Source organism: Aythya ferina (assembly GCF_964211825.1).
Source record: "Aythya ferina genome assembly, chromosome: 15".
NCBI classification, from domain to species: Eukaryota; Metazoa; Chordata; class Aves; order Anseriformes; family Anatidae; genus Aythya; species Aythya ferina.
Window position 1 is genome coordinate 11,170,103 of NC_140314.1, and position 24,005 is coordinate 11,194,107.

Sequence of the window (24,005 nt, forward strand, 5' to 3'; positions counted from 1 at the left end):
ACCCAAATACATGATCCCTGCCCTCTACCCCCTTGAAGAAGCTGCCAGTAGCAATACCATAAAATCAGCAAACACATATGTGCCAGAGAATAAAACTAAGTCTGTCTAAACATATTTTTGTGTGACTTAATCTATTTTTAAGCCCAGGACTCCCACTAAAGCTATATATTGAGCCTCTTTTCTGTCTTCAGAATATATTCCATTGACTGGCTGGCATTTGGCATTAGCCATTCGGGAAAAACTCAGAGTAAGCAATTGTAGCTTTTTTAGGTCAGCATTTAAGGTGTAAGAGCTGCTGGTATCAGCAAGAGGAGAGCTTGAGTCCTGATAGATCACAGCTTTTTTTTCTATGACCTGAACACTAGGACTACAGGGTGACCTCTTACTGGGTCTGCATGGCTCGCTGAACAGTAGCACAGGGAAAACCATAAGGCATTAGTCATGGTAAGCAGTTTTCAGCTTAGTAGAGAATCAGAGAAGAAATATTTTGCAAAAGCTAGAAAAAATATATTTTTCCCCCATACTGAGCTGCCTACAAGCTCCCTTCCAAAGCCTCATCATACAATAAAAACGGGAAAAGGCATCTGGTTTAGAACCAGGTGATTTTTACTGAAAAGACCATAAGATTTCTGGTTTTCAGGAAAAAAAAAATGAATTCATTAATTATTTTGAGCAGCACAGGAGATAACTAGGGGGTGATATGCATGTTGCCTTGTTAGTTTCCATTCCATCCTCATGTCTGTGTATGTAGCTGCAGTATTGTATCATGCAGGCCACTAATTCTTTGTCTGAACCAAGTGAATTTGAAATGAGCTATGTGCAGGAGAAGCAAAGACACTGCTGAAACTCTCAGCATTTGAGTATAAAACATTAATTAGAGAGAGAAATTGTTTGCCTGAAGGTGGAAAATGCACTCCATGTGATTAGGTGAGCTGTTTTGGCCTACCGACCGGTAATAGTCTGATGGTTGGGACTGGGAGAAGTCAGGGGGGGAGGTTTAAAGCACGGTGTTGCTTATCCATAGCTCATCAGTGCATATTTCAAAGGCTAGGCTGGAGAGTAAAAACAGCTCAGCTGGCAGCCAGCAAAGTTTAAGCATACATCCAGCTGTCTCTGCCTTTGCGAGCTGATGGAAGATGTTTCTGACAGTAGTATGTCAACAAAGCACCATCTAGTGGCTGTGACACCCGGGGCTTCCAGCCCAGCCGCAAAGCCTTGCTGGCTGCAGCAAGATGCTGAAACACAGCCCTGGAGCCCGTGCTGGGGGAGCGCTGCCATCCCACGCACCTGCACATCCAGGAAAGCTGAGCCCGTGGAGGAGGCTGCTCCCCAAACCCACCGGTTTCTTGGGTTCATAATGCAGTAGTTATCACCTTGCTCCTACCAGAGCAGTTCTTCAGATAGTTTCCTGGAAACCAGGGTTTGTACCTAATCAGCTGAGAAAACCTGCCGGGATACTTTTATCTGATAACAGTTAAATATGATGTAAAAACTCCTGAAACAAAATTCAGGGGTAATTTTGTAGAAGTAAACACAGAAAGCTATAGGCAAAACATATGGGGATACCTGACTGCAGGCATCCAGCAGTACCTTGAGAGGATTTGGTTAGCTGTCACTCCCCACCGTGCAAATTAAAACATGCAATTCCCCACCTCTGGGTCAGGGTGGGGAGGCTCTCCCCAGGCTTTCCGTGCTGGCAAACCCAGAATGCCAGGTTGGGGGATGGCCTTTTCCCCAGGGCAGCCACACCAAACCCTTGCCTGCGGCTCCTTCGGTCAGCAGCTCGGTGTTGTCTCGTCTCCCCTTTCCTCCACCCATGCCAGCCGCGGGCAGGTGTCCGCCGGGCGAGAGCGGCTCATCTGGGTGCAGGCAGGTTTGGGGAGGAGGGGAGGGCTAGCGCTGCACTGCCAGGCACAGACTGAGATCAGATAACTCAGGCAAAGAGATTAAAAAGAGGAAGAATCTGTCCTGGTTTAGCGCAGGGGTTAATTTGCAAGCTTTTTACTTCTGGATATCCTAGGCAAGTAGAGATGTCTCACACAGGGTGGTGTGGAAGCAGGGCCTCCTTCCCTCATTACCTGCCATTGTCTCAACATGGGGCTTTCCTGCTTCACGCGAGGCTGAGACCAGTGCTGGGGTCAGGAAGCCACCTGCCCACCAGAGCTCACCAGCACACCACCAACACAAGCAGCACTTGCTCCTGGCAGAGGACCTGCTTAGGGTCCAGATCTGCTCATAGAATCACAGAGTCATTAAGGTTGGGAAAGATCTCCAAGATCATCTGGTCCAACTATCCCCCTATCACCCACTAAACCATGTCCCCAAGCACCATGTCCAACCTTTCCTTGAACACCCCCAGGGATGGTGACTCCACCACCTACTGACCAACACCCCCAGATCCTTCTCCTTCCCTTAGCCCACCCTGATCTCAGTCTTGGAGCAAAACAAAGTACCAGATCCCAGTTATTTGCACAATTGAATTTCAGGTAGCCAGAAGATTTCCTAAATCCCAAGCACCCATTTGGCTAGGCAGTCCCAGGTTCATCCTGGGCACGCTTGTGCCTCCCTGCTGCAGTGTGACAGCACCGCCAGAGCAGAAAGCACGTGCTGCCATTCATCAGGGATCTGCCCCAGGCACAGATCTTGCCCTGCAGATACCAGCTGCTGTTTAAACCTGAGAACTCTCCAGCATGTAGGTACCGGCCCTCAGAGCCTCCAAAGCGTTGGGTACGTCAGTGGGTCAGCACAATCTGTTAATAACTATTTAACCCAGCGTTAAGGATTTAGGCAGTGCGTGCTCCATCTTTTCCTGTATCCAACCCAGCTGCCCAGGGAGGGCATTTGGCAGGCTGTAGCGTTGCCACTGGAGATGAAAGGTGCTTCTGAAGTTAGGAGCAATTTGTGAGCGACTGGTGTGTCCATGAGTGGGCATCGTGTCACACACCGAGTCCCATCTCTGCGGAGTGGCTTGGTGTTAGGAGTCCCCGTGACAGCCGGGATCACTGTCATGCTGGATCAGCCGTGTTCCAATGCGTTTGCACAACAGCCTCTTTCTGGTTCTTGCAAAAGGATGAGGGTGTTATGAATAGATCTTTTGGATCCCTTGAAGTCAGTTTGCATTGCAGCGAGGCAGGGAAATCAGAGGGGCCGTGGCCACAAAGAGAGTGAAGGGAAAGGCACCTCAGCAGGGCAGGACTGGAGCCGGGAGGAGAAGCCCAGGCTGGCAGAAGGCTGCAAGTGTCCACGTCGTCTGCACTTTCAAAGCCCAGCATCGGCCCTGGTTCAGTTTGGAACCCCCAGGTGTGCCACTGGAGGAAGTCTGTTATTTGCTTTCTTGCTCTGTGGTTGGCAGCTCAGACTTTGAAGCTGGTTAGCGAGTGATGGATGATAACAACTGACAGGCAAAGCTGATGAGAGGCAGTGTTTTCTCGCAGATGCATTTATCTGGCAGGGCAGATATTCCCCATGCTGCAAACGTGCCAAAGGAGGAAGAGAGAGCGGGATTAAAGGACTTGCTGGAATCCTACTTATGTGATTAAAAAAAATAGGAATCCTGTTTTCCAATAAAGAAACTTCATAAACATCTGAGTTTATGTTGGAGCATAAAATAGTTTGTCAGCATCAAAATTGTGGCTGTTAGCATGGAGGAGTTTTATTCCTCCTGGCACAGACTAAAGAGGTGCTAACAACAGCGTGCCCTAGACCATTGGGAACCATAAGAGCAAGCAGTTAGTTACAACCCGTGTCTTTATCTGCATGAAGCGTTTTGCTGTAGCATTAGCATGCCTGGGAGAAGACGGTGTTTGATTTTCCAAACCGTTCAGGCTGCTGTTGACCTTCAGTTGCACGCTCCTGTTACAAGCCCGCTGTTTGCCTTGCTTTGTGGAACATTCGGGTGAGAAAACCCCCTGCTATCTCCTGACTTGAGAATGGTTTTGCTGCATGTCCTGTGACTTTGTGCTTCATCTGCTGATCTTTGAAGCAGTGCCTCACCGAAGGCCTGTAGGAAGCTGCAGGTACGGTGCGGTAAGCTGCGTTTCCGCTGCTGGTTGTTGCAGAACCATCTTCAAGGGACTTGGGGAGCTTTTCAGCAAACCTCTGCCCACGTATAAATCCGATTGAATCGGTACACTTATAAGAAAGGCACATCTGTAAATCCTGGCTTTGTGTCAGCAGTGGCCTGGTCTTTTTGGGCGATGTGGTGCGGGCTGAGCCGGATGCGGGGCAGGCTCAGGCTGCACACTAGGAAGTTTTCCACAGGAGGGCAGCGCAGCCAGGGACAGGTCTCCAAAGAGGGGAGGCATCTCCATCTTGAAGGCTTTCAAGACCTGGCTGGACAAAGCCAGGGCTCACCTGTCTGAGTGTTGGTGGCAGGCGTGCTGTGAGCGGGAGGTGGGACTAGAGACCTCCAGAAACCCCTTGTGCCAGCCTGCTGTCATTCTCTGATTGTCCTCTGGTTTCTTGCAGGAGGAAGAAGGTGAGGAAGCAGACATCTCTTCTGGTCCTTCAGTCATTAGCCACAAGATGCCTTCTGCCCAAGCCTTTCATCACTTTGCTCCTCGTTACTCTGAGATGGGCTGTGCTGGGATGCAGATGAGAGATGCACATGAAGAAAACCCAGAAAGCATCCTCGATGAACACGTACAGCGTGTGATGAAAACACCAGGCTGTCAATCTCCAGGACCTGGCCGCCACTCTCCTAAGCCACGGTCTCCAGAAAGCGGCCACTTAGGAAAGCTGTCAGGGACACTAGGAACAATTCCTCCAGGGCATGGCAAACACACAACAAAATCAGGAATGAAACTGGATGCAGCTAACTTATACCACCATAAACATGTCTACCACCACATCCATCACCACAGCGTGATGAAACCAAAAGAGCAAATTGAGGCCGAGGCCACGCAGCGGGTGCAGAACAGCTTTGCTTGGAATGTAGATTCACATAACTATGCAACAAAGTCACGAAACTACACTGAAAACTTGGGCATGGCCTCTGTCCCCATGGACTCTTTAGGCTACAGGTGAGTCAGGGCAACACCCAGTGGGAGTCCCGGAGCTGGAGCTTCTCTAGGAAGCTCTTTCATAAATGGGCTCTAGCATGCCAGTGAAACAGGGTGGCTGAGCCGTGTTTTCTTATGGGACATGGTTTGAGGGCTTCTCACTGCTTTTCCCCCTCAGAAATGAATATGCTTCCTGATAACCCTTTTAAGCTCCTTTTCACCTCTGGGTCTGGTGCTAAAAGACATCCTCTAACCAGGATTTTTAATTGCCTTGGTTATAAAGTAGCTCTTCTGCTCCTTAAAGCAGCAGAGGTGCTGGTCGACTTAACCATGCACTGGGAGTTGATAAGTGTAGGGCTGTGTCTTAGGGCCTGGGCAACAGAAACCAGACTCTTAAGCTGTTTATGAGAGGACACAGAAGTACTCCTTTCTGCAAGGCGTAATTTATTCACCAGAAGGGTTCGTTTCTCTTCATATATAAGGGGTGGTTGCTCTGGTGCTGCTGTGGCCTGCTATCCCAGGGGGATGTTCTCTCAGGCAGGGCTGTGTCCATCTCTGCCCAGGGGAGAAGTCGCTGCCATGTGTGCTCTTGACAGTTTTTCCTTTGTCTGTTTGGATTAGAAACATGGAATGAGAGAATGGTTTGGGTTGGAAGGGCCCTTAAAGATCACCTATTTCCAGCCCCCTGCTATGGGACACTTCCCCCCAGCTCAGGCTGCCCAAATCCCACCCAGCCTGGCCTTGGGCACTGCCTGGGATGGGGCACCCACAGCTCCTCAGGGCAGCCTGGGCCAGGGCCTCACTGCCCTCATAGGAAATAGGATTTCTTCCTCATAGAATTTCTTCTGAACGTATAATCTAAATCTATTCTCTTTTAAGTTTAAAACTGTTACCCCTTGCCCTGTCATTTCAATCCCTGATAAAGGATGTCTCCCCATCGTTCCCGTAGGTCCCCTTTATATACTGAAAGGCCACAGTAAGGTCTCCCCGGAGCCTTCCCTTCTCCGGGCTGAACACTCCCAGCTCCCTCAGCCTCTCTTCACAGCAGAGGAGCTCCAGCCCCCTGACCATCCTCATGGCCTCCTCTGGACCTGCTCCAGCAGGTCGCCGTCCCTCCGATGCTGGGGTTCCAGAGCTGAGTGCAGGGCTCCAGGTGGGGTCTCATGAGAGCGGAGCAGAGGGGAACAATCCCCTCCCTCACCCTACTGCCCGTGCTGCTGTTATTGCAGGCTGGGGCACAAGTGGCTTTCTGGGCTGCCAGCACACATTTTCAGCTCACATTCAGTTTTTCATCCGCCACCCAATTCCTCCATCTTCTGTCTGTGTGCTGAGAGGAGAGGACGAAGTTTATTCTCTGCAGCAGTGGGTTTTGCTAGTCCTGTTATTGAATTACTGTGAAGGCGAGGCTCAGGGCTACCTTGAATAATGAGTGGTGATGATAAATGTGGAGTAACTGTAGTTGAGAGCTTGGCTAGCTCCTTAAGGTATGTTATTTTGGGGCAAGGCTTTGCAGTGTACTTGGGGTGGGATTTTAGTGAAGGCAGGCTGCCAGGTGGGTCTGCAATGTGTAGGAACAACCTTCTGGAGGAGAGATGAGGGAGGCAGAGCATAGAGGCAGCTGAAGCAAACTGCTCTGTAGGCTGGCAGGCAGGGAGAGAGCCCTTACATCTTTCTGTGGGGTTGAAATGTGGCTGGGCTGCTTCAACAAAGCATAGACGTGGCCATGCTGGGTTAACCCAAAGCCACATCTAGATACAGGTCTCTCTGGCACTGACTACAGTATGCATTCAAGGGAAATGTAAGTGGGCACAGTCAGAGCCGTCCTTCTGGCACAAGCTCAGAGTTCCTGTCCCCAGGTTAGGAGTTTCATAAGATGAGAGTTTGCACCTGAACACTCCTGTTTGGCTGCCAGTGCTCTCTTGCAATGGCTTGTTTGGTTCCTGAACCCAGCTGGGCTGCTGGCCTCCCCAGTCTGCAGTGTGAGTACGAGTTGGTGAAAAAGGCTTTTTTTTTTTGATTGCACTGAACCTGCTGCTGGCGAATTTTATATGATACCTGCTAGTCCTTGTGTGGTGAGAAGCTGAGAACAAATTCTCAGTTTGCTCTGACTTCACTGCTTGTCAGCATCCCCCTGTCCATGTTGTTTCCTGAGCTAAAGAGTTTTTATCTGCACAGTCTGCACCTGCAGAAGACAATCCACATCTCTGATCGCCTGCATGGTGTCAGTGCTCTGAGTCCCACAGTGGCCGTGTGGGGCATGCTGGCCAGACCCAAACACAGCAACATCTCCTGCTCGGTTCTCAATCAAGTCATTTCCCACTAATTCTGGCCACCCTGCAGCATTGGGTTACTGTTTCCAAAGAACCCCTGCTGGGAATCCCATCTCACTTCTTCCCAGCAAAGCAGACTGGGGCCCTGTTACTCCTTTGTGGTGTTCTTTTACCTGTCTGTGCTCATGAGCATACAGAAGTAGAAGTAGGGAGGGCCTGCGGAGTAAAGCAGGTGGGTGATTAGGGTGATGGGGGCCCATGAAATTACTGCCCATGGCAATGCAGGCCAGCACAGGCTCGTTCTGTGTGGCCTCGCCAGCGTGTGGCTGCCCAGCTGTGCCTCTGGGCACAGCCACATGCACAGTGGCAAGGAGAGGTGGGATAACTGCAGGAGCCTTCGCTGCAGCCATGAGCACACCAAGGGCCTGTCAACCACTGCCTCCTTTCTGCCTCGCTGCATCGTCTGCAGCAGCTGCCTTTCCCACTGTGCCCTGGAAGGTGGGTGAGAGCCTGCAGAAGGCAGTCCCCTCTGTGGGCTGTGATCTTTTACCATGATTTGAAGCCTCAGTTCAGATCACGGTGAGAAGCAAACGCTTGGCATGGTAAAACAGCAGTTTGGGGTGCTAGCAAGCTGGTCAGCAGCTCTGGGGAGGGGATCGGAAGGGTTCGGGTGAAGAGCAGTGATCTGACATGGAGAGGCAGCCTATAGACTGCAGCACCAGGATGAACCTCGTGCTCTGAGCCTGTTACTGCATCGGAGCAAAGAGCTGGGGGTTTAACACCGTCCTTCATTTGCCAGGAGATCTCTTGGGCTTCTTGCCACGTTGCCATGGCTCATTTGCCAGAGGAGCTCCCTTCCCTCCCAGAGACAGCTGATGTGCCTCAGTGTAGCCAGTCTTGCTCTTAGCCACAGCTGTGGCATGGTCGGTTTGAGCTGTGGTAGAGCCCAGCAGACCCTGGCAGGGCTGAATATGTCTAGAGATGGACATGTCCCTCCTCTGCCACTGTCTGTGGTGGTTTGGCTTAGGCAAAGCGCTAATGTCTCAAGCTTTGTTCTTGCAGTGGGAAAGCAAGTCTGCTCTCAAAAAGAAATGTTAAGAAGACCGATTCAGGGAAAAGTGATGGTGCCAACTATGAGATGCCAGGATCTCCTGAAGACGTGGAGAGAAACCAGAAGATCCTTCAGTGGATCATAGAAGGAGAGAAGGAGATCAGCAGGCATAAGAAAACAAACCATGGGTAAGGGCTGGTAGAGCGAGGAGTCTTCGTACTGTTGTATTGCATCCCCTGCGTAAGGCATGTGTCTCTAGGATGTGCAGCAGTCTGCCTTGTTCCTGGAGATCTGGAGAAGGCAAGCATCCACCAGGCACAAAGTTTAGATCCTCTGGAGAATGAGGATTGCTCGGGGCTATAAGGATAAAGTTCAGTTTTTTTCCAGAGGACGAATTGTGGCCGTGGGGGGGAGGTTGAAGCCTCAGAGGAATCTCACCAACTGCTGCTGTGGTTACGGGGTGGATAATGTGGCACACAGGAGGCAGTATTTTTGCTGTAGGCACTTGCTCTACATAAATGCTTGTTACTCTTGCAAGGTGTTGATAGAAATGTAGGACCTGCTGTGCTGGAGCCATTGGTCCTGAGTAAGCAGCCTGACACGGTTTCGGCTTGTTGGGAGCATCCTCTGGGATGGCCTCGCCTGCGTGGAGTAGAGCCAAAGATGGTGGCTGTCTTGGGCATCTCTCCGTAGTCAAGCAGATCTCCTGTGGGCACAGATCCATAATCACAGCCTGGCCATTCTGTGGCAAAAAGCCGTGCTTTCAGGGCCTCACCGACAAGAGGGATCTGGGGGCTCGTCCCCATTGCCACGGCTGCGTTACCGAGTAGCTGAGTGCCAGAAAATGCTGTTGTTTTTTTCCTCTTGCTTCACAGTAGTGGCCAGGCAGGTTGCTCTGCAGGCAGCTGGGGTGAGGGACAGAGCCACGGGCAGCGCCAGGCCACCGTGAAGCCAGGCAGCAAGTTGTGCTGCTGGAGCAGGGGAAGGACGAGCACGCTGGTGCCACATCCATTGCCCGGCGGTGGCTCGGAGCGAGAGGCTCGCAGCCTGGCAGCGGTGGCACCACACATGGGGACATCTTCTGGCGGATCCTGCTGAGTGCATTGTGCATGTCGTTGAGCTGCCTTTGGCTGGTTTTATTTCTGTGCATTGTGCATTCAATTTCATGAGAGCCCTGAAGCAGATCTATGTGTCTGGGTTGGGTCACCCTGATGTCTCACCAAAACACTAGAGTAGGTGGCGACACGCTGCCCTGAAATGTCCGGGGCTGCAGGGGCTGGATGGTGCTCCCCTCTCATCCAGAAACCACAGCCGTGCTGTAAGGAGCTCCCCAGTGGTGCCTGAGCCCAGCTGTGGAAGCGATTGTCCATCTAGGAGTGACTGTGAGCATGTGCAGAGCGGCTTGGCAATCTGTGTAAAACCTTTGTATTTATGTGCAGCTCTTCAGGTGCTAAGAAACAGCTGTCCCATGACATGGTCCGACCCCTCTCCATCGAGCGACCTGTTGCAGTGCACCCGTGGGTCAGTGCCCAGCTCCGGAACGTTGTCCAGCCTTCTCACCCTTTCATCCAAGATCCCACCATGCCGCCCAATCCAGCACCCAACCCTCTCACCCAGCTGGAAGAAGCTCGCCGGAGGTTGGAGGAGGAGGAAAAAAGGGCTGGAAAACTCCCCCTTAAACAAAGGTATGGCAGGAGGGGCTGTGCGTGGGAGGGAAGGGGAAAACTGCTCTGAAGGTGGGGAGCTGAGGGAGATGTCCAACCCCTTCTGTTTCAGTCTCCAGCACTAACTGGTGGAGGTGTGTGCAGAGGTCAGAGAAATCTGCCCCAGTCCCTCTGACCTGCCCTTTCCTGGTGGTGCATGTCACAAACTACCTTGAGGCTTACATTTTTTGGATGGAGGGTCTGGAAGAGCTCTGAAAGGATGGGGAAGGAGCTGCTGAGAGCTCGGGCAAGTGGAGCCTGTCTAGAAGGAGCAGGCTGGGGAAGAGCTCCCTTCTGCAGTACTAACTGCACTGCAGCTCGTGGGCTCGCTTGCTCTTTTCTGGCGCTGACTCTCGGCTTGTTCACACTCACACAGAGATTTCAAAGGCCTTGGCTGGTGCGGTAGCAGAATTCAGCAGGATGCAGCAAAGTTAAGCACAGAAGAGTATGCATTTGCTCTTCATTTACAGCTCCTCCAGTCTTCCAGCAAAGGCTGCTTGTGGCATCTAGATGGGAACACCGCGCTCTAGTCCCGCTACAGCAGCACTGCCTCATGCGTGGCTGTGCCCAAGTCACTGCTTTTTGTGACTCAGCTTAATGCCTGTCGCAGAGCTAATTCTCCTGTATTATCTTTCAGGGAAGATTATTTGCAAGGCACATGGAGCTATCAGATGAAAAACGTTTTGGAAATGCTGGATAATTACTGTTAAGAGCTAAAAGCACTTTGTCCGTTAAAAACCTTTCACAATGGGAGTTGCTTGTAGTCACTCCAGTGCTTTATAGCTGCATTCTGAGAACTTGAAACTTTCAAGTCTGACGCTTAGAAACATGAGTGTAATTTAAAAAACAAGCTCCTCTAATTGCTGAACTCCAATTATTTTTGCTTGCAGTGGCCTTGTAGCAGACTTCTGCATATTTATGTCAGAGACAGATTGAAAGACAGGTAATTAGAGGGCTCTCCCAAGTCAGGTTGAGCCAAGTTTATTTGATCTACCTTTCAGTTGGTGTAATTGGATAGAGTTTATTAGTGGAGTCGTTTATAGTCATATTAAATTCATGCACCTTTCCCATAAATGTCTAGATGCAGATGCACACTTTGGAAACGCCAGCCCGGGCTCTATGCATATGTCATGAATATGCTAATAGCAGCCTGGCATGTCTTGTAAACACAGCTTTTGTAGAAACCCCGCGGCATTGTGGTGTGTGCCCTCCAGACCAGCAGAGAACAGGCTGAGCCGTGCTGGGCTGCTCCACTTGCACACTCGTGCTGCCTCCTCGCAAGGCCTGGCTGTTCTGGAGACACAGTGATCCCGCTGACCCGCCTGATGCGTGGAAAGCCAGGGAGCAGCGTTTGCTGGGGAGGAACTGCTAATGGAAAGCAAATGTGCCCGTGTCCAGTAGCACACAAGAATGGATGCTGCCCCCAGGGAGTGAAGGATTTCTTGGCATTTAAATCTTTCTACTGGATTTTGGCAGGATGAGGTGCTCCAGCAGAAGCACGCCTGAGCTAGCACCTTTTCAGAGGGCTCCTGTTACGGTTAGCACAGGAGCGTGCCTGAAAACAGACCCCACCTCTCTTCTGAGAGGGGCTGCCCAAGGCTGGCTGGGGAGCAGAGGAGAATCAGCGAGGGGATTTCACCTGGAAACACCTTTTATTTCAGTCAGGAGCTTCGGAGAGCTCTGGGAAATTGGAGCCAGCCTCCAGGCTCATCGGCAGCCTTGGGGAGGCAGAGTCCCCACAGCACGGGAGGAGGTGCGAGCCTGGAGGTGTCCTTGAGGCACGGGCTTGAGCTGGCTGCAGGGGAGCATACAGTGCCAGCTCTGCACAGCTCAGCTGCCCCTGCGGCGTGCTTCCCTGCCTCACGAGTTGTTCCCCTGCTGGCACAGCCCTCTGTAGCCATCTCCTTTCCCTGCTTGCTCCCCAGTCCTGTCCCACGGGCATCCGCACAGGCTGCACTGGGCATCATAAATACTCTGGAAGGAGTCACACTGCTGTTGCAGAACCAGGCTTTCTCTCCCTGTTCTGCAGGGAGCATTGATCTTTGAGATACCAGCAGGACAGCTGCTAGGAAGCAATTCAAGATTAAATGTCCAGCACTGAATGACCTGCGGATCAGGGTGCCCATTGGGGAGAGCCCTGTCCCAGTGACCATCAGGTTGCTTGTCTGTGCAGCCAGTCTGGAGCCATTTTCTGTAGCTCAGTGTCACAGTTCAGTTATGTTAACAGCTGGAAGAAGTAATTAGTAGCAGCTCTGCAGAGAAAAGGGTTTTGCAAGCAGCAAAAGAATTTTAGAAACTCGCAAGCAAAAAAAATGTTAGGGTTAGCTCGGTTTGGAATTAATTTAGATAGCCTGGAAGAGGACCAGAGCTGGACATTCCCAAGGTAACATCCCCTGGTTGCATTTCAGGCTTTCCAAAGCTCTTCAGCCCCTGGCTGAGCTGGAGCAAGCCCCCTCCTCGCTGTGCTGGGCAAAGCTGCATCACCGCTAGGTTGTCCGTGTGCTCCAACAGACTCAGGTTCCCTTTCGCATCAGCCATTTGGATTACATGGCTAGAGATTCTTGACAGGTTGGTGAAGTGTAGATGCAATAAGTTGGATCAGTGCTGCTGTTTCCTTGTTGGATAACATTTTATCTCATTTTATGACAAATGTTGCAAAGGGAGCTGGTCCCAGAGGAGAGGTAGCGTTACTTGTCTGTATTCCTGGGGAGGGTCACGCTGCAGGCCCAGGAGATGGGCGCAGGTGGAGGCTTTACTGCAGCAGGGCTTAGACGTGGCCTGGTGGAGCAGCACACTCAGTGGGGGCCCATCTGGGTAAGAAGTGGTCTCAGGAGATTTCTAGATTCCTTGGCGATGACGAAAGTGGAGACAGTTGTGTTGCCTTGTTCTCCTGAGAGGAAAGCTCAGAAAATTGTGTTTCCAGTGATCAGCCCTGCTTCAGGCTGCTAGAGATCTGTTGCTGCAGTTTTGTGATGCGTGTGTGTTCTGTGGCTGTGTGATGTTCCCAAAGATGATTTTTCTTCCTGCAAGAAGGCATTAACCCTCTAGCTCTTGTCCCATCACCGGCAGCGTCCTTCAGGAGCTGCTCCTACTGCCTCTGCAGATCCTGTCCCGTGGGGAAGAGCCCTGTCTTTGTGTCCAGCTGCTCTCCCTGTTGCTGCCTGTGGCCTCCTGCTCTTACAGGGTCCCTGCAACCCTCTGGGCAGGTCCAGCTGTGATTCCCTCCCCCTCCTGCTCCAGAGGAACTGAAGCTGCCCTCAGCCTCTGCTCGGATGCCCAGAAGCCATCCCTATGTTGATTTATGTCAAAAACAGGGAGATCCAAAGCTGCAGGGTTTGGTTTTAACTCCAGTGCTGTGAAGCAGTACAGAGCTGCTGTTTTCAGGCACTGGCAGCCTCTCTGTGCTCTGGGAAGGAGTGCGTGCTGTGATGCTGCTGCTTTAACCCCTGCCTGTTTTCCACCATCCCCTTTTTTCTCTCTGCAGTCTGCAGCAGGAGGGCTGTCTGTTTTGACAAGCCCTTGAAACGGTGTACGTGCAAGAGGCATTCGCTCTCTAGCGGATGCAGGAGAAACTTGGGATGCTCTTTCTTCCTTGCGTGCTTTCCACAAGCCACACGATCCCCATGGCCCCTTCCCGAGGCTGGGGAAGAGGAGATAGAGGAGCCAGCCTGAGCACGTTCAGAAACGGCCTTTCAGGAGTGAATTACGCAGCAGCAGGAGGAAGGCTCCCGGCTGTTGGCACAGTCCCTCTCCTGCTTCTACCAGTGCAGACCCCGGGGGGCTCAGGGCGTTTGTCGTAGTGGATGGGCGTTTGCAAGCCCAGGAGGTGCTGAGCAGATGAAGGCTTGCTCACCCCCCAGCCCTGTGGGACAGCGGCGCCAGCGCCGTGCTGCCTGAGCTGTGCACGCCGTTGTGTCCCCGGGAGCCTGCGTGCCAGGTCCCCTGGGCACAGAGCAGCTGTCTCTTAGTCATGACTTGTTTCTAGCAGCATTAAGAGAAGCTTAGGGACTTTGAGGTTTTCCAAACCCCTTCAATTAACTTCTGGCTCACAGGATGCACAGTATTTGCCTGAATTTATGACCCATTTTTCCTTTAAATACAAGATTTTTTTTTTCCAAGGATGATTCAGTTTCTTAATGTTTTTCTAGCTAAAGGGCATCCTGTGCTTTGATATGAGGATGGGTTCGAAGAGCTCTGCTGGCACCGTGAGCAGACCCACACCTCTCAGGATGCAGCATTTTCCCCAGAGGTCTCCCAGGCAGAGCAAGCACCAGAAACATTGTTCGGTTGAACTTTAGCCCTCTCATGGCTTTAGAAAGAGGTGAAAAAAAATTCTCTGGTCTTGGTTTGCAAAGCCAATGTTTATGTGGGCATGCCATTAAAAAGGTGCTGTGCCTGCGAGCCAGTGTTTAAAGGTTAGGGTCACAGTCATTTCCAAAACTGTGATTAGCTCATGTGCTTGGCAAATTCTGTTTTCATTGCAACTTTCCAGTCGTATAAATACAAAATCATCTTTTTTACCCGGTGTGCTTTTAAAATCATTTTAAAGCTGCCAAATTTGTTTTATGTCATTTTGAAAGAGAACGCTGCCTCTGCCGAGACCACACATGCCAAGCTACGGATTTGTGTAGGCTGCTCAAATGCTTGTGCAGCATTTGCAGTGCCCAGGTGAAGGCTGTACAGGAATGCAAAGTACCATCATTTTAATTGTTGCTACTTTTGTCTGCCTCTGAAAATAGGACGAGGACTGGGCTGACACTTTCAGTGTAGTGATGGCACCACGTAGCAAACGCCAGGATGTGGGCTGGAGGCAGAGACCAGCCTGACATCTCAAGAGTCAGGAAAACAGGAGATTTAAAGTCAGTTCACCGGGGGTCTGAGGGCAGTGTCAGCCTTCCAAAATCCATCGTGCAGTGCAGACAGGACATGTGTTGTTAGCCAGCAGCCTAACTGGGCCTGGCCACCCTGTGTGGACGGGACGGGCAGCGAAGCCTGTCCTTGAGCTGTTCTCCTCTCACCAACAGGTTCCCTTCCCTGCCAGCACCGGTGCTGGAAAGGATGAGCCGGGAAGCCACATGGCTTCTTTAAAAAGCCATGTAATTGCTTGGATGGGCTCTCCTCTTGGGCTGGCTGGAGATGTTCTCCCTGTGCAGCAATCTCAACAAGTTGGCTGCTAGCCCGGTGGCCCTGAGACAGCTCCTGTTTTTGACATCAGAGCCTCTGTTCTCCCCACAGAGCCTGAGGAGCTGCAGGACCACCACAGCAGGCTGCCTGCCAGTCCCAGGCTCGCTCAGAGGCCACATCACACCTCCTGCTGCCCACCTCTTGCCACCCTGTGGTGGAACATGACCTGAACCCCTTGCCTGGGCAGCCCCATGCCCAGACCGGCACCCAGCGGTGGCTATGGCACTGAAGCTGTGCTGAGCACCGTAGGCTGATACTCAGCAGGTTGCTTCTATTTGTGTTCAACAGGTTGAAGCCCCAGAAGAGACCGGGCAGCGGCGCGTCCCAGCCGTGTGAGAACATCGTGGTTGCTTACTACTTCTGCGGAGAGCCGATCCCCTACCGCACCCTCGTCAAAGGGCGCGTGGTGACGCTGGGACAGTTCAAGGAGCTGCTGACCAAGAAAGGGAACTACAGGTAAGGGCTGTCTCCTGCCAAGGTGAAGGAGCCATGGTGGAGGTAGGTCGGGAGGGTCCTGGAGTTCTCCAGAGCCTTTCAGGAGGGCTCTCAGGCTGTGCTGCAGTGGGAATCCAGCAGCACAGTAAAAGATGCCTGGTTGCCACTGGAGGTTCCTGCACTTAAGAAAAATAAGTCCCATCGTGAGCCAGGAATGTACTTTTTAAACAGGGGCAGAACCAGTACTTGCAGCAGCAATCCTGCCTCGCGGAAGGAGGGTTGTATTCGTGTTTGGCTGGAAAGGTTTGGTTGTTGAAGAGGCAGGTTACAAGAACATGGGAGATTGGGTTCTCTACCAGAAATGTCCTGCATCACAGTTCGTACCTTGAACAGACATGTCAGGGCTGCACGGTGTCCTGGGCTGGTAAGGAGCAGCAGCAACCAGTGCTTGATGATGTTCTGGAGAACCCTTCAGCTTCCAGAGCCATTTCAACTCCCAGGGTTGCCTCCAGTGAGGACAAACAGGTTGGGCCCTACTGGAGTCCCAGAGTGCCTGTCCTCTGCGTGGCAGCCAGGCATGGGGTGTGTAGCTCTGCCAGTCACCCCTTCCAAGTAGGAACTGCCTTGGGAAGGTCTGCCTAGAAATGTTCTGGGGTCCCACCAACATGGGGACCTCCAGCCAGCTTTTGTGAGAGGTGAATGGGTCTGGATTCAGGGCCTGAGCCTCAATATGCTGGCACGAATCCTGAACACCCTTGGTCAGAGTGAAGACGGGTGGATGCTGGCCTCAGGCGCCTCCACATCTGCTGGAGCTGCTCCCCGTTCCCCATGAGCTCAGGGAGTGCTGTACCCTGTCTCTGGGTATGACTGGTGTCCCACGTGGCCACTCACCTCTCGCTGTCGCCGTGTTTCTGGGTTTCCAGGTATTACTTTAAGAAAGTGAGTGATGAGTTCGACTGTGGTGTGGTCTTCGAGGAGGTGCGGGAAGATGACACCATCCTGCCCATCTTTGAAGAGAAGATCATCGGGAAGGTGGAAAAGATCGACTAGGCGACTAGGCTGAGAGGCTGCGAAGGCTTTAAGGAAAGGACTGTGAAAGACTCTGGGACCGGAGGAGAAGGTCTGGGGCTGACGCTGGCGGTGCTACTCCAGCAGGTGCTGGGCGAGCCCGGGGCGGAGGGCGGCAGCCTGCTCTGCGCAAGCTGTTTTGCCAGTGGAAGTCGTTTCACCCCACGAACCTGCCAGTGGGAGCCTGGGCTCCCTCTCCATACCGAATATAAGTGTAATGTAGCATTGTACAGTGCATTAGAAAGTGTAATATGACCTTGTTTACTAAAGCTGCATATTTTTGATATATTGTAATAAAAGGAAAATATTTCCAATGTCACAGTGCTCTTATGTAAATGTAAAACGTACAGGTACTGCAGAATTCACCCAAAGTGTACAGCCATCCGTCAGACTCGGTGTGGTCCTCGCTTTCACAGCACCCTGCCCTGTCCCCTCCGTGTGGATGGCTCCTGAGCGACGCTGCTGCAGCGGGCAGAGCGCGCCTGGCCCAGCGAGCTGCTGTGCCCTGCTCGTGTGGAAGGCGTCGCTGCTCCAGAGGGGCCCTGCTCTGTGGTTCCTGCGCCCCTCCGAAGATTGCTGAGATGTTTTGAACAAGTCGGCCTCTTGCTTCCCTGGCAGTCGCAGCTACAGGACCTGGTAGGGTGGTTTTTCTCCTGAGCTTTCTGAGATTGAGTGACTCCCCGATGGAAAGAGGGGTCGGTGGCAGGTCTCAGTGCTGGGGGCTTCCCGTGGTGCCTTGTACCAGAGCCGCAGGGGACGGGGCGAGCTGGCAGGGCCGTGGGACATCCACGAGGAGCAGCTCCCACCCCATGCTGTGGAGCTGGGGCAGCAGGCTGGGTGCTGGCATCCCACATCCTGTGCTTGTCCTCCACATGTGCCCTGTTCCCGGAGAAGACCTTTCCTCCCAGGAGGGAGCAGCAGCTCCGTGGAGGGCTGGCACCCGTGTGCCCCATGCAGACGTGCTCAGGCCTCCAGTGCCAAAGTCAGGCTTCAGTCAAGGAGTCTTTTTAGGAGATGTAGTATGGGGAGGTAACCAGTGAGACACTTTAAGTATGAGGACAAAACCCATCTTTTTATGAGTCTTGAGGTTTTTTTTTTAGGTTCTGTGTTTCTGAGGGGGTCGTGTGAGGGCACTGCAGTCCAGTGCTAGGAGCGAAGGGAATTGTTGATACCATTTTGTGGGGCTCTTTTAGGGCCAGGTCACCCGAACACTGCACTCACTCTAAGGGTTAACCACCAGGGTGCAGACGGGGCTCCAGGCAGCCTCCTGGGATTACCTGCTCCCACCTGGGCTGCCCGCTCCCCCTGCCCCTGCCCACCAGCCCGGGCCGTACTCCAGGCCCAAGCAGCCGCAGCTCTGCGCTGGCTCCTTCAGCCAGACCAGCCCCCTCGTGTCCCCCAAAACCAGCTCGTGGGGGGCTTCCACATCAGCTCTGGCCCTGCCCAGCTGCACGTCCCGGCTCTGCACTCTGCTGCTGCAGCACCTTGGAGCGTGGTGCAGCTGCCCGTGGGGCTGGGGGCCCTGTGTGCGTGGCACCACACGGGGATGTGACTCAGCCTATTGTATATGTCACCGAGTGCCTTTTAAACACGGTCCTGGGACTTGCCCATCACTATGTGAAGTCCAGCAAAATCTGCCATCGTTTTCAGCCAGGGAACAGCGTTATGAGTGTTTTTTTTTCCTCCCTCTTTTTTTAAGGTCTGATCATGTTGTGTCTGGTGAGGTTGTTACCATGCCTGGGATTTCCGTCTCCCCCTTTTTTTCTCAGGGGGTTCCCTGTAAATATGTACATTTGCTAAGTGCAGCATCCTCTGCTGGCTGTGCAGCCCTGGCGATGTCTCCTGTGCATCCTCATGTGCTGACTTGTACAATGATCTTTTCAAAGGTACTTGGATAAAATGAAATAAAACCCCACAGCCCAACGCCTGCTGGTTTCTTCCTTCCCTGCGGAGCAGAGATCCAGGCCCAGGGGAGCCCGTTGGGGTGTCTGGTGGGTGGGACTGGTCGGGGAACCCACAGGGTGGACGTGGAGGCCACAGCCCCTCAGGGCCCTGTCCCCAGAGCCATTGCCCACGGCCTGAGAGCAGCAGGCACAGGGAAAGGGGACAGTGCTGGGGGTTGTGGGAGCACCAGGGGGTCCCAGAGGCTGTGAGCCAGGGTCTGGAGAAGCTCAAAGAGTGTTTGGAGCCCCGTGATGGGCCCAGGGCCTTGGGGAGGTGAAAGGACCCTTGTAGCACCCACCCCATGGGGTGTGCCCAGGGCCAAGGGCGAGGGCACGGTGCCTGGTGTCCTGAGAGCAGCACTATGAGACCTGCACCAGGCCCTTAGCATGGGTACAGGGATGATGCTGGTGCCAGCCATCTCTGGTGAACCAGGGTCTGTCCCCTGTGGCTGCAGGGTGGGAACCGGGCCTGTGGCTGAGCTGCCCCATGGGGGAGACTTCCTGGGTTCAGCTTGTAGGCAGGGGGCTCTGTCCCCTGACCCCAGATGTGAACCCCCTGTGTTCACCCTGTCCCCTTAGATGCCACCGAGCACCACGTGCCCCTGGCCAGAGCAAATGTGGCCCCCATAGGGTGAGCGGGGGCTGCCGGCAGCTGCACCCCCATGCTGCAGAGCTGCAGACAAAGACCAGAGCCCACGTTGTTTCCAGGGCGTTTATAGCACCCGCGCAGGTGGGACAGGGCTCACAGCTCATCCCGGGCCTCAGCCGTGCCTGACGGACTCGGCTCCTCTGTGCCTGTGCTGTTCTCGGGGGTCTTGGTCACCTGCAGAAGGTGGTGGTAAGACAAGGAGGGCCACGCACACCCCGTCCCCACCCTGCTGTGGGGCAGAGCAGGGTCCATCCCCTGCCCTGCAGGGGCTTGGAGCCGTCCTGGGGTGGATGGAAACCCCTCCCCAGGGAAAGGGGGACCATACTGACCACAGGTGGCTCCTCAGGCAGCGTCCCCCCATTTTCCAGGAATTTGGAGAAGGTCTCCACATCTCGGGTGCTCCTATACTCGATCATCTGGAGTCACGGAACAGAAGGAGGATAAGGAGTGATGCCTGGGCCCAGCCCCCTTCCCAGGTGCCCCACTCATGCCTTGTACCCTACCTTCCTGCCCGGCCCAGCAGGGAAATAGTGCAGTGTGGGGTAACCCCTGATGGTGAGGTTCTCCAGCTCGTTGGCCGTGGCATCCATCTCAGCAATGACAATGTCCTCGTGGTCCTTATAGCGCTCACCCAGCTCCTCCCAAGCAGCCGCCATCTCCTTGCAGTGGGAGCACCACGGCGCATCTGCACGACAGGCACAGTGCTGGGAGGACACCCTGGCTGAGCGAGGGGGCCAGGATTTGGGGCTGCCGGGTTCCTCAGGTGAGGGCCTGGCGTGGGAAGGGGGCTCAGCCCTCAGCCCCCTGATGGAGCTCAGGAAGGGTCACAGGGAGCCACAGCACTTACAGAATTTCACAAAGACGTTCTTGGTCTCATCAAATGCCACCTGCTCAAAGGTCTTCCCCACGAGGACTTTAACAGGCCGCGTGTCCCAGTCCTCAGGGGGCGTCTGGCTCAGCAGATGGGGCTGTGGGGACAACCAGGATGGCCACAGCCCATGGTGAGCAGTGCTAGGACACAGGCATCAGGGGCCAGGGTTTGCCAGGAACATCCCCCCACCACCACCTGCAGACCCAGCAGATCCAGGCACGCCAGGACCAGTTGCCAAACGCCATCCCCACCACCCCAGTGTGGTACCCAGCCCTGTTCAGCATTCCTGTGCTGACTTCTGGACCATCTCTTCCCTGCTCCCCGTCTACTTTCATACCATCGTGTGTGGCTCAATGTTGATGATCTCCTGCCTCATTTTCCATAAAGTTTTTTTTTTTCCTTGCACAGTCAGTTGCAGGACAAACTGGACTCGTGCAAAGCATTTGACACTGTCCCCCATGAAATCCTTGTCTCTAAACTGGAGAGACAATTTGGTGGATGGACCTTTCGGTGGGTTGGATGGTCATACTCAAAGAGTTGCAGTCAAGAGCCCAATGTCACGGTGGAAATCAGTAATAAGCAGTGTTCCTCAGGGGTTAGCATTGGGACCGGCGCTGTTTAACGGCTTTACTAGTGACATGGGCAGCAGGATTGATGATGAAAGACACCAAGCTGTGTGGTGAGGGACCTGGACAAGCCTGAGAGGTGGGCCTGTGCGATCCTCCAGAAGTTCAACAAGGCCAAGTGCAAGGTCCTGCACCTGGGCTGGGGCAATCCCAAGCACAAATCCAGGCTGGGTGGAGAATGGATCGAGAGCAGCCCTGAGGAGAAGGACCTGGGGGTGTGGGTGGATGAGAAGCTCAACACAAACCAGCAGTGGGTACTGGCAGCCCAGAAAGCCAACTGTATCCTGGGCTGCACCAGCAGCAGCATGGCCAGCAGGGCAAGGGAGGGGATTGTCCCCCTCCACTCCACTCCCATGAGACCCCACCTGGAGCCCTGCACTCAGCTCTGGGCCCCACAAGGACAATGATGTATTAGAGCAAGTCCAGAGGAGACTGCAAAGATGACCAAGTGGCTGGACCATATCTCCTACAAAGACAGGCTGAGGGAGCTGGGGTTGTTCAGCCTGGAGACGAGAAGGCTGCAGGGACACCTTACAGTGGCTTTCCAGTACCTAAAGGGGGCTGCAGGAAAGGTGGGGAGGGACTCTGTGTCAGGGGGTGTAGTGATAGGACAAGGGGGAATGGCTTTAAACTAAAAGAGGGGAGGTTTGGGTTAGCTATTCAGAAGAAATTCTTTACTGTGAGGGTGCTGAGGCACTGGCACAGGTTGCACAGAGAAGCTGTGGATGCCCCATCCCTGGAAGTGTTTGAAACCAGGCTGGATGGGGCTTTGGGCAACCTGGTCTGGTGGGAGGGGCAGAGGGGTTGGAATTAGAAGGTCTGTAAGGTCCCTTCCAACCCAAACCATTCTATGACTATATAAGCCCCAGATCCTCAGCTCTGGCTGCACAAGTATCAGTGAGCAGCCACGGCTCTCTCACCTTGACCTTGCCGTCCAGCACCGCCTGCACAAAGTCCCGCACGGCTGTGGCTGAGAAGGCGTCCTCAGCCATCTGGTACTTGCGGTTGTTCTCCATCTTGATGAAGCGCAAGGTGGGGGCATCCGCAGGGGTCATGCCGAAGAAGGACAGGACAGTGGCACCGTACCCATCCACGTCCACCACTACAAAGAGCACCTGGGCAGAGGGACAGGCAGCACTGAGGCCAGGGAGCCTCAGGGGTCCTTGCCGTGCCCACCCCCACCCCCAGGCCGCCTCACCTTTCCCCGAAAACTGCTGGCAGCCTTGCGGAAGTCATCCCGCAGCGCCAGCTGCTCCTCCACGGTCTTGTTGAGAAAGAGCAGCATGTGGTGGGGGATATTGGCACCGAAGATGCGGCTGGAGGTCTGCAGGGAGCGGGAGGATGGTGAGGGCTGGGATACCCTGCGGCTGGTGCTGGGGACAGGGTGGGACGGGGGCCGTACCTCGTTGGAGAACTCCATCACCAGCTCCAGGCTGTGCACGCGGAGCAGCCGGGTGAGCTCAGCTGCGTTCAGCCCCTGTGCTGGGTCCACAGGGAAGTCCGTCCGTTCCTCGTCAAACTGCCAGGACGCGGGCCAGTGAGCGCCAGGGGTCCCCACCATGGACCCCCCACCCTCCCCAGCCCTGCTCACCTTCTTGAAGAGGCAGACCGTGTCAACTGACAGCCCATACGCCTCAAAGAGCTCGTCCGCCTTGGTCACACCGAACGCCACGTCCACCACCTCACCAGCCGCCTCGTAGAACGCCTGGGCCGCCTCGCCCTGCAGGTCCTGCATGGCCCCACCATGAGACCTGCCCTGGCCCTGGCCCAGCCCCGGCCTGGTCCCTGTCCCACCTTGAAGAAGCCCACGACCACGATGTCCTGGGCGTTGATGAAGGCGGCCGCGGTGTCGGTGTCCTGCAGCAGCGTGGTGCTGGGGCCGGCCCGACGCTGCATCCAGCGCACGATGCCCTCGGCGTCCATGCGGCCTGCAGCGGGGCTGCCACCATCACCACAGGCACCCACCCGCCGTCACCAGGCTGCCAACCCCCCAGCCCAGGCCACCACCACCACCACGAGGCTGCCGGCTGTCACCTCCTTCACCATCGCTGCCACCCACTCACCGTCACCACGCTGCCACCCCTTCACCACCACGTGTCCCTCCCGCTGCCCCCCCGCTGTGGATACTGCCGCCTTCATGCGGTGCCGTGGCCCTACCGCTGTAGGCGAGGGGATGAGTGCGGTTGCCATCACGGAAGAGCTTGAGCGTGGGGTAGGCGTGGATGCCAAACTCATTGCTCAGGGCTGTCTGCGCCGTGGCGTCCACCTTGCCCAGCCGCACTGCCTCCGACCCGTTCCTCAGCCTGGCGGCTGCCTGGGCAAACTCAGGGGCCAGCCTCTGGCAGTGCCCACACCACGGTGCATCTGTGTGGAGGCCCAGTGTCACCCACAGAGAGCCCAGCAGGTGTGGGGGTGTCCCTGGTCCCCAGGGTGGGGCTCAGTGGGTGGCCAAGGACATGTCACACATGAGCCTGGCATGCTCCAGCACACGCCCACACTCTTCTGTGTCCCACACCCCTTGTGTCCCTGCCCCATATCCCATGCCCCTGCCCTGTGGCCCTGCCTCACACCGTGTGCTCTTGCACCAAACCCTATGTCCCCGTGTTGTCACGCTGTGCCCCTGCCCCTCTTACCCATACCCATAGCCCTGTTGTCCCCATGCCCCTGCCCCACACCTCTGCCCCCTGCCCTGCACTCACAGCTCTGCCCTGTACCCCTGCCTGTCCCCAGCCCCTGCCCTCACCCAGGACACTTACAGAACTCCACCAGCAGCAGGCTGAACTCGCTCAAGGCACGGGCAAAGTTGTGCTCGTGAAGCACCAGGACACTGTCTTCCTCCACGAGCTCATCCGAGATCACATCGTCATCTTCATCCTCCTCCTCCTCTGCCACCACCTCCCCATCATCATCCTTGCCCTCAAGCCCCTCGCTGTCCCCCCAGGCCGGGCCCAGCCAGGCCAGCGAGAGCACCAAGAGCCAAAGCAGCCGGGCCCCGGAGCCTCGCATGGTGCCACCGCTGCCAGCCGCCACTGCCAAAGCCGGCGCACGGGGGAGAGGGGCCAGATAAGGGCCCCGGGGCGGGTGGTGCCGGTCCCCAGGAGCTCGTGGCCCTCCGCTACTGGCTGCCCAGCACCACAGATAAGGCAGCGGGACCAGGTGGCTGTTTTCCAGCCACCCCGTCTCCGCAGCGGGACCTGGCCCAGGG

The 24,005-nt window shown here is 54.6% G+C and overlaps 2 protein-coding genes across 8 annotated transcripts in view; one reads left to right on the top strand and one right to left on the bottom strand.

Moving 5' to 3' along the window:
* The window catches only part of AXIN1 (axin 1), a 77,516-nt gene extending 60,486 nt beyond the window's left edge, over positions 1–17,030 (top strand). For 6 of the 7 annotated variants that reach the window (XM_084537105.1, XM_084537103.1, XM_084537104.1 and 3 more), the window contains 5 exons: positions 4,468–5,021; positions 8,333–8,509; positions 9,761–10,006; positions 15,497–15,664; positions 16,567–17,030. In XM_084537105.1, the coding sequence (XP_084393231.1) occupies positions 4,468–5,021; positions 8,333–8,509; positions 9,761–10,006; positions 15,497–15,664; positions 16,567–16,693 (1,272 nt within the window). In that variant the 3' untranslated portion in view covers positions 16,694–17,030. The remainder of the gene's footprint in view (positions 1–4,467; positions 5,022–8,332; positions 8,510–9,760; positions 10,007–15,496; positions 15,665–16,566) is intronic. The other variant, XM_084537109.1, reaches the window with a different exon arrangement.
* A 2,322-nt stretch (positions 17,031–19,352) lies between these two features.
* Positions 19,353–23,852, bottom strand: PDIA2 (protein disulfide isomerase family A member 2). Its single transcript, XM_084537128.1, has 11 exons — positions 23,557–23,852; positions 22,958–23,164; positions 22,595–22,728; positions 22,392–22,529; positions 22,203–22,319; positions 21,999–22,124; positions 21,721–21,915; positions 20,151–20,271; positions 19,807–19,988; positions 19,633–19,719; positions 19,353–19,477 (listed from the first exon to the last, which is right to left on the bottom strand). The coding sequence occupies exons 1-11, from the start codon at positions 23,804–23,806 to the stop codon at positions 19,397–19,399; spliced, it is 1,638 nt and encodes a 545-aa protein (XP_084393254.1). The 5' UTR covers positions 23,807–23,852; the 3' UTR covers positions 19,353–19,396.
* Positions 23,853–24,005: the final 153 nt, after the last annotated feature.

Excerpts from the sequence above, each read along its gene's own strand:
- PDIA2 (XM_084537128.1), bottom strand. The coding sequence starts at position 23,806 with ATGCGAGGCTCCGGGGCCCGGCTGCTTTGGCTCTTGGTGCTCTCGCTG. Across the intron at positions 22,530-22,594 it reads TGGTCGTGGGCTTCTTCAAG|GACCTGCAGGGCGAGGCGGC; the intron begins GTGGGACAGGGA and ends GGGGCCATGCAG. Across the intron at positions 19,478-19,632 it reads TGCCTGAGGAGCCACCTGTG|GTGACCAAGACCCCCGAGAA; the intron begins GTCAGTATGGTC and ends CACCTTCTGCAG.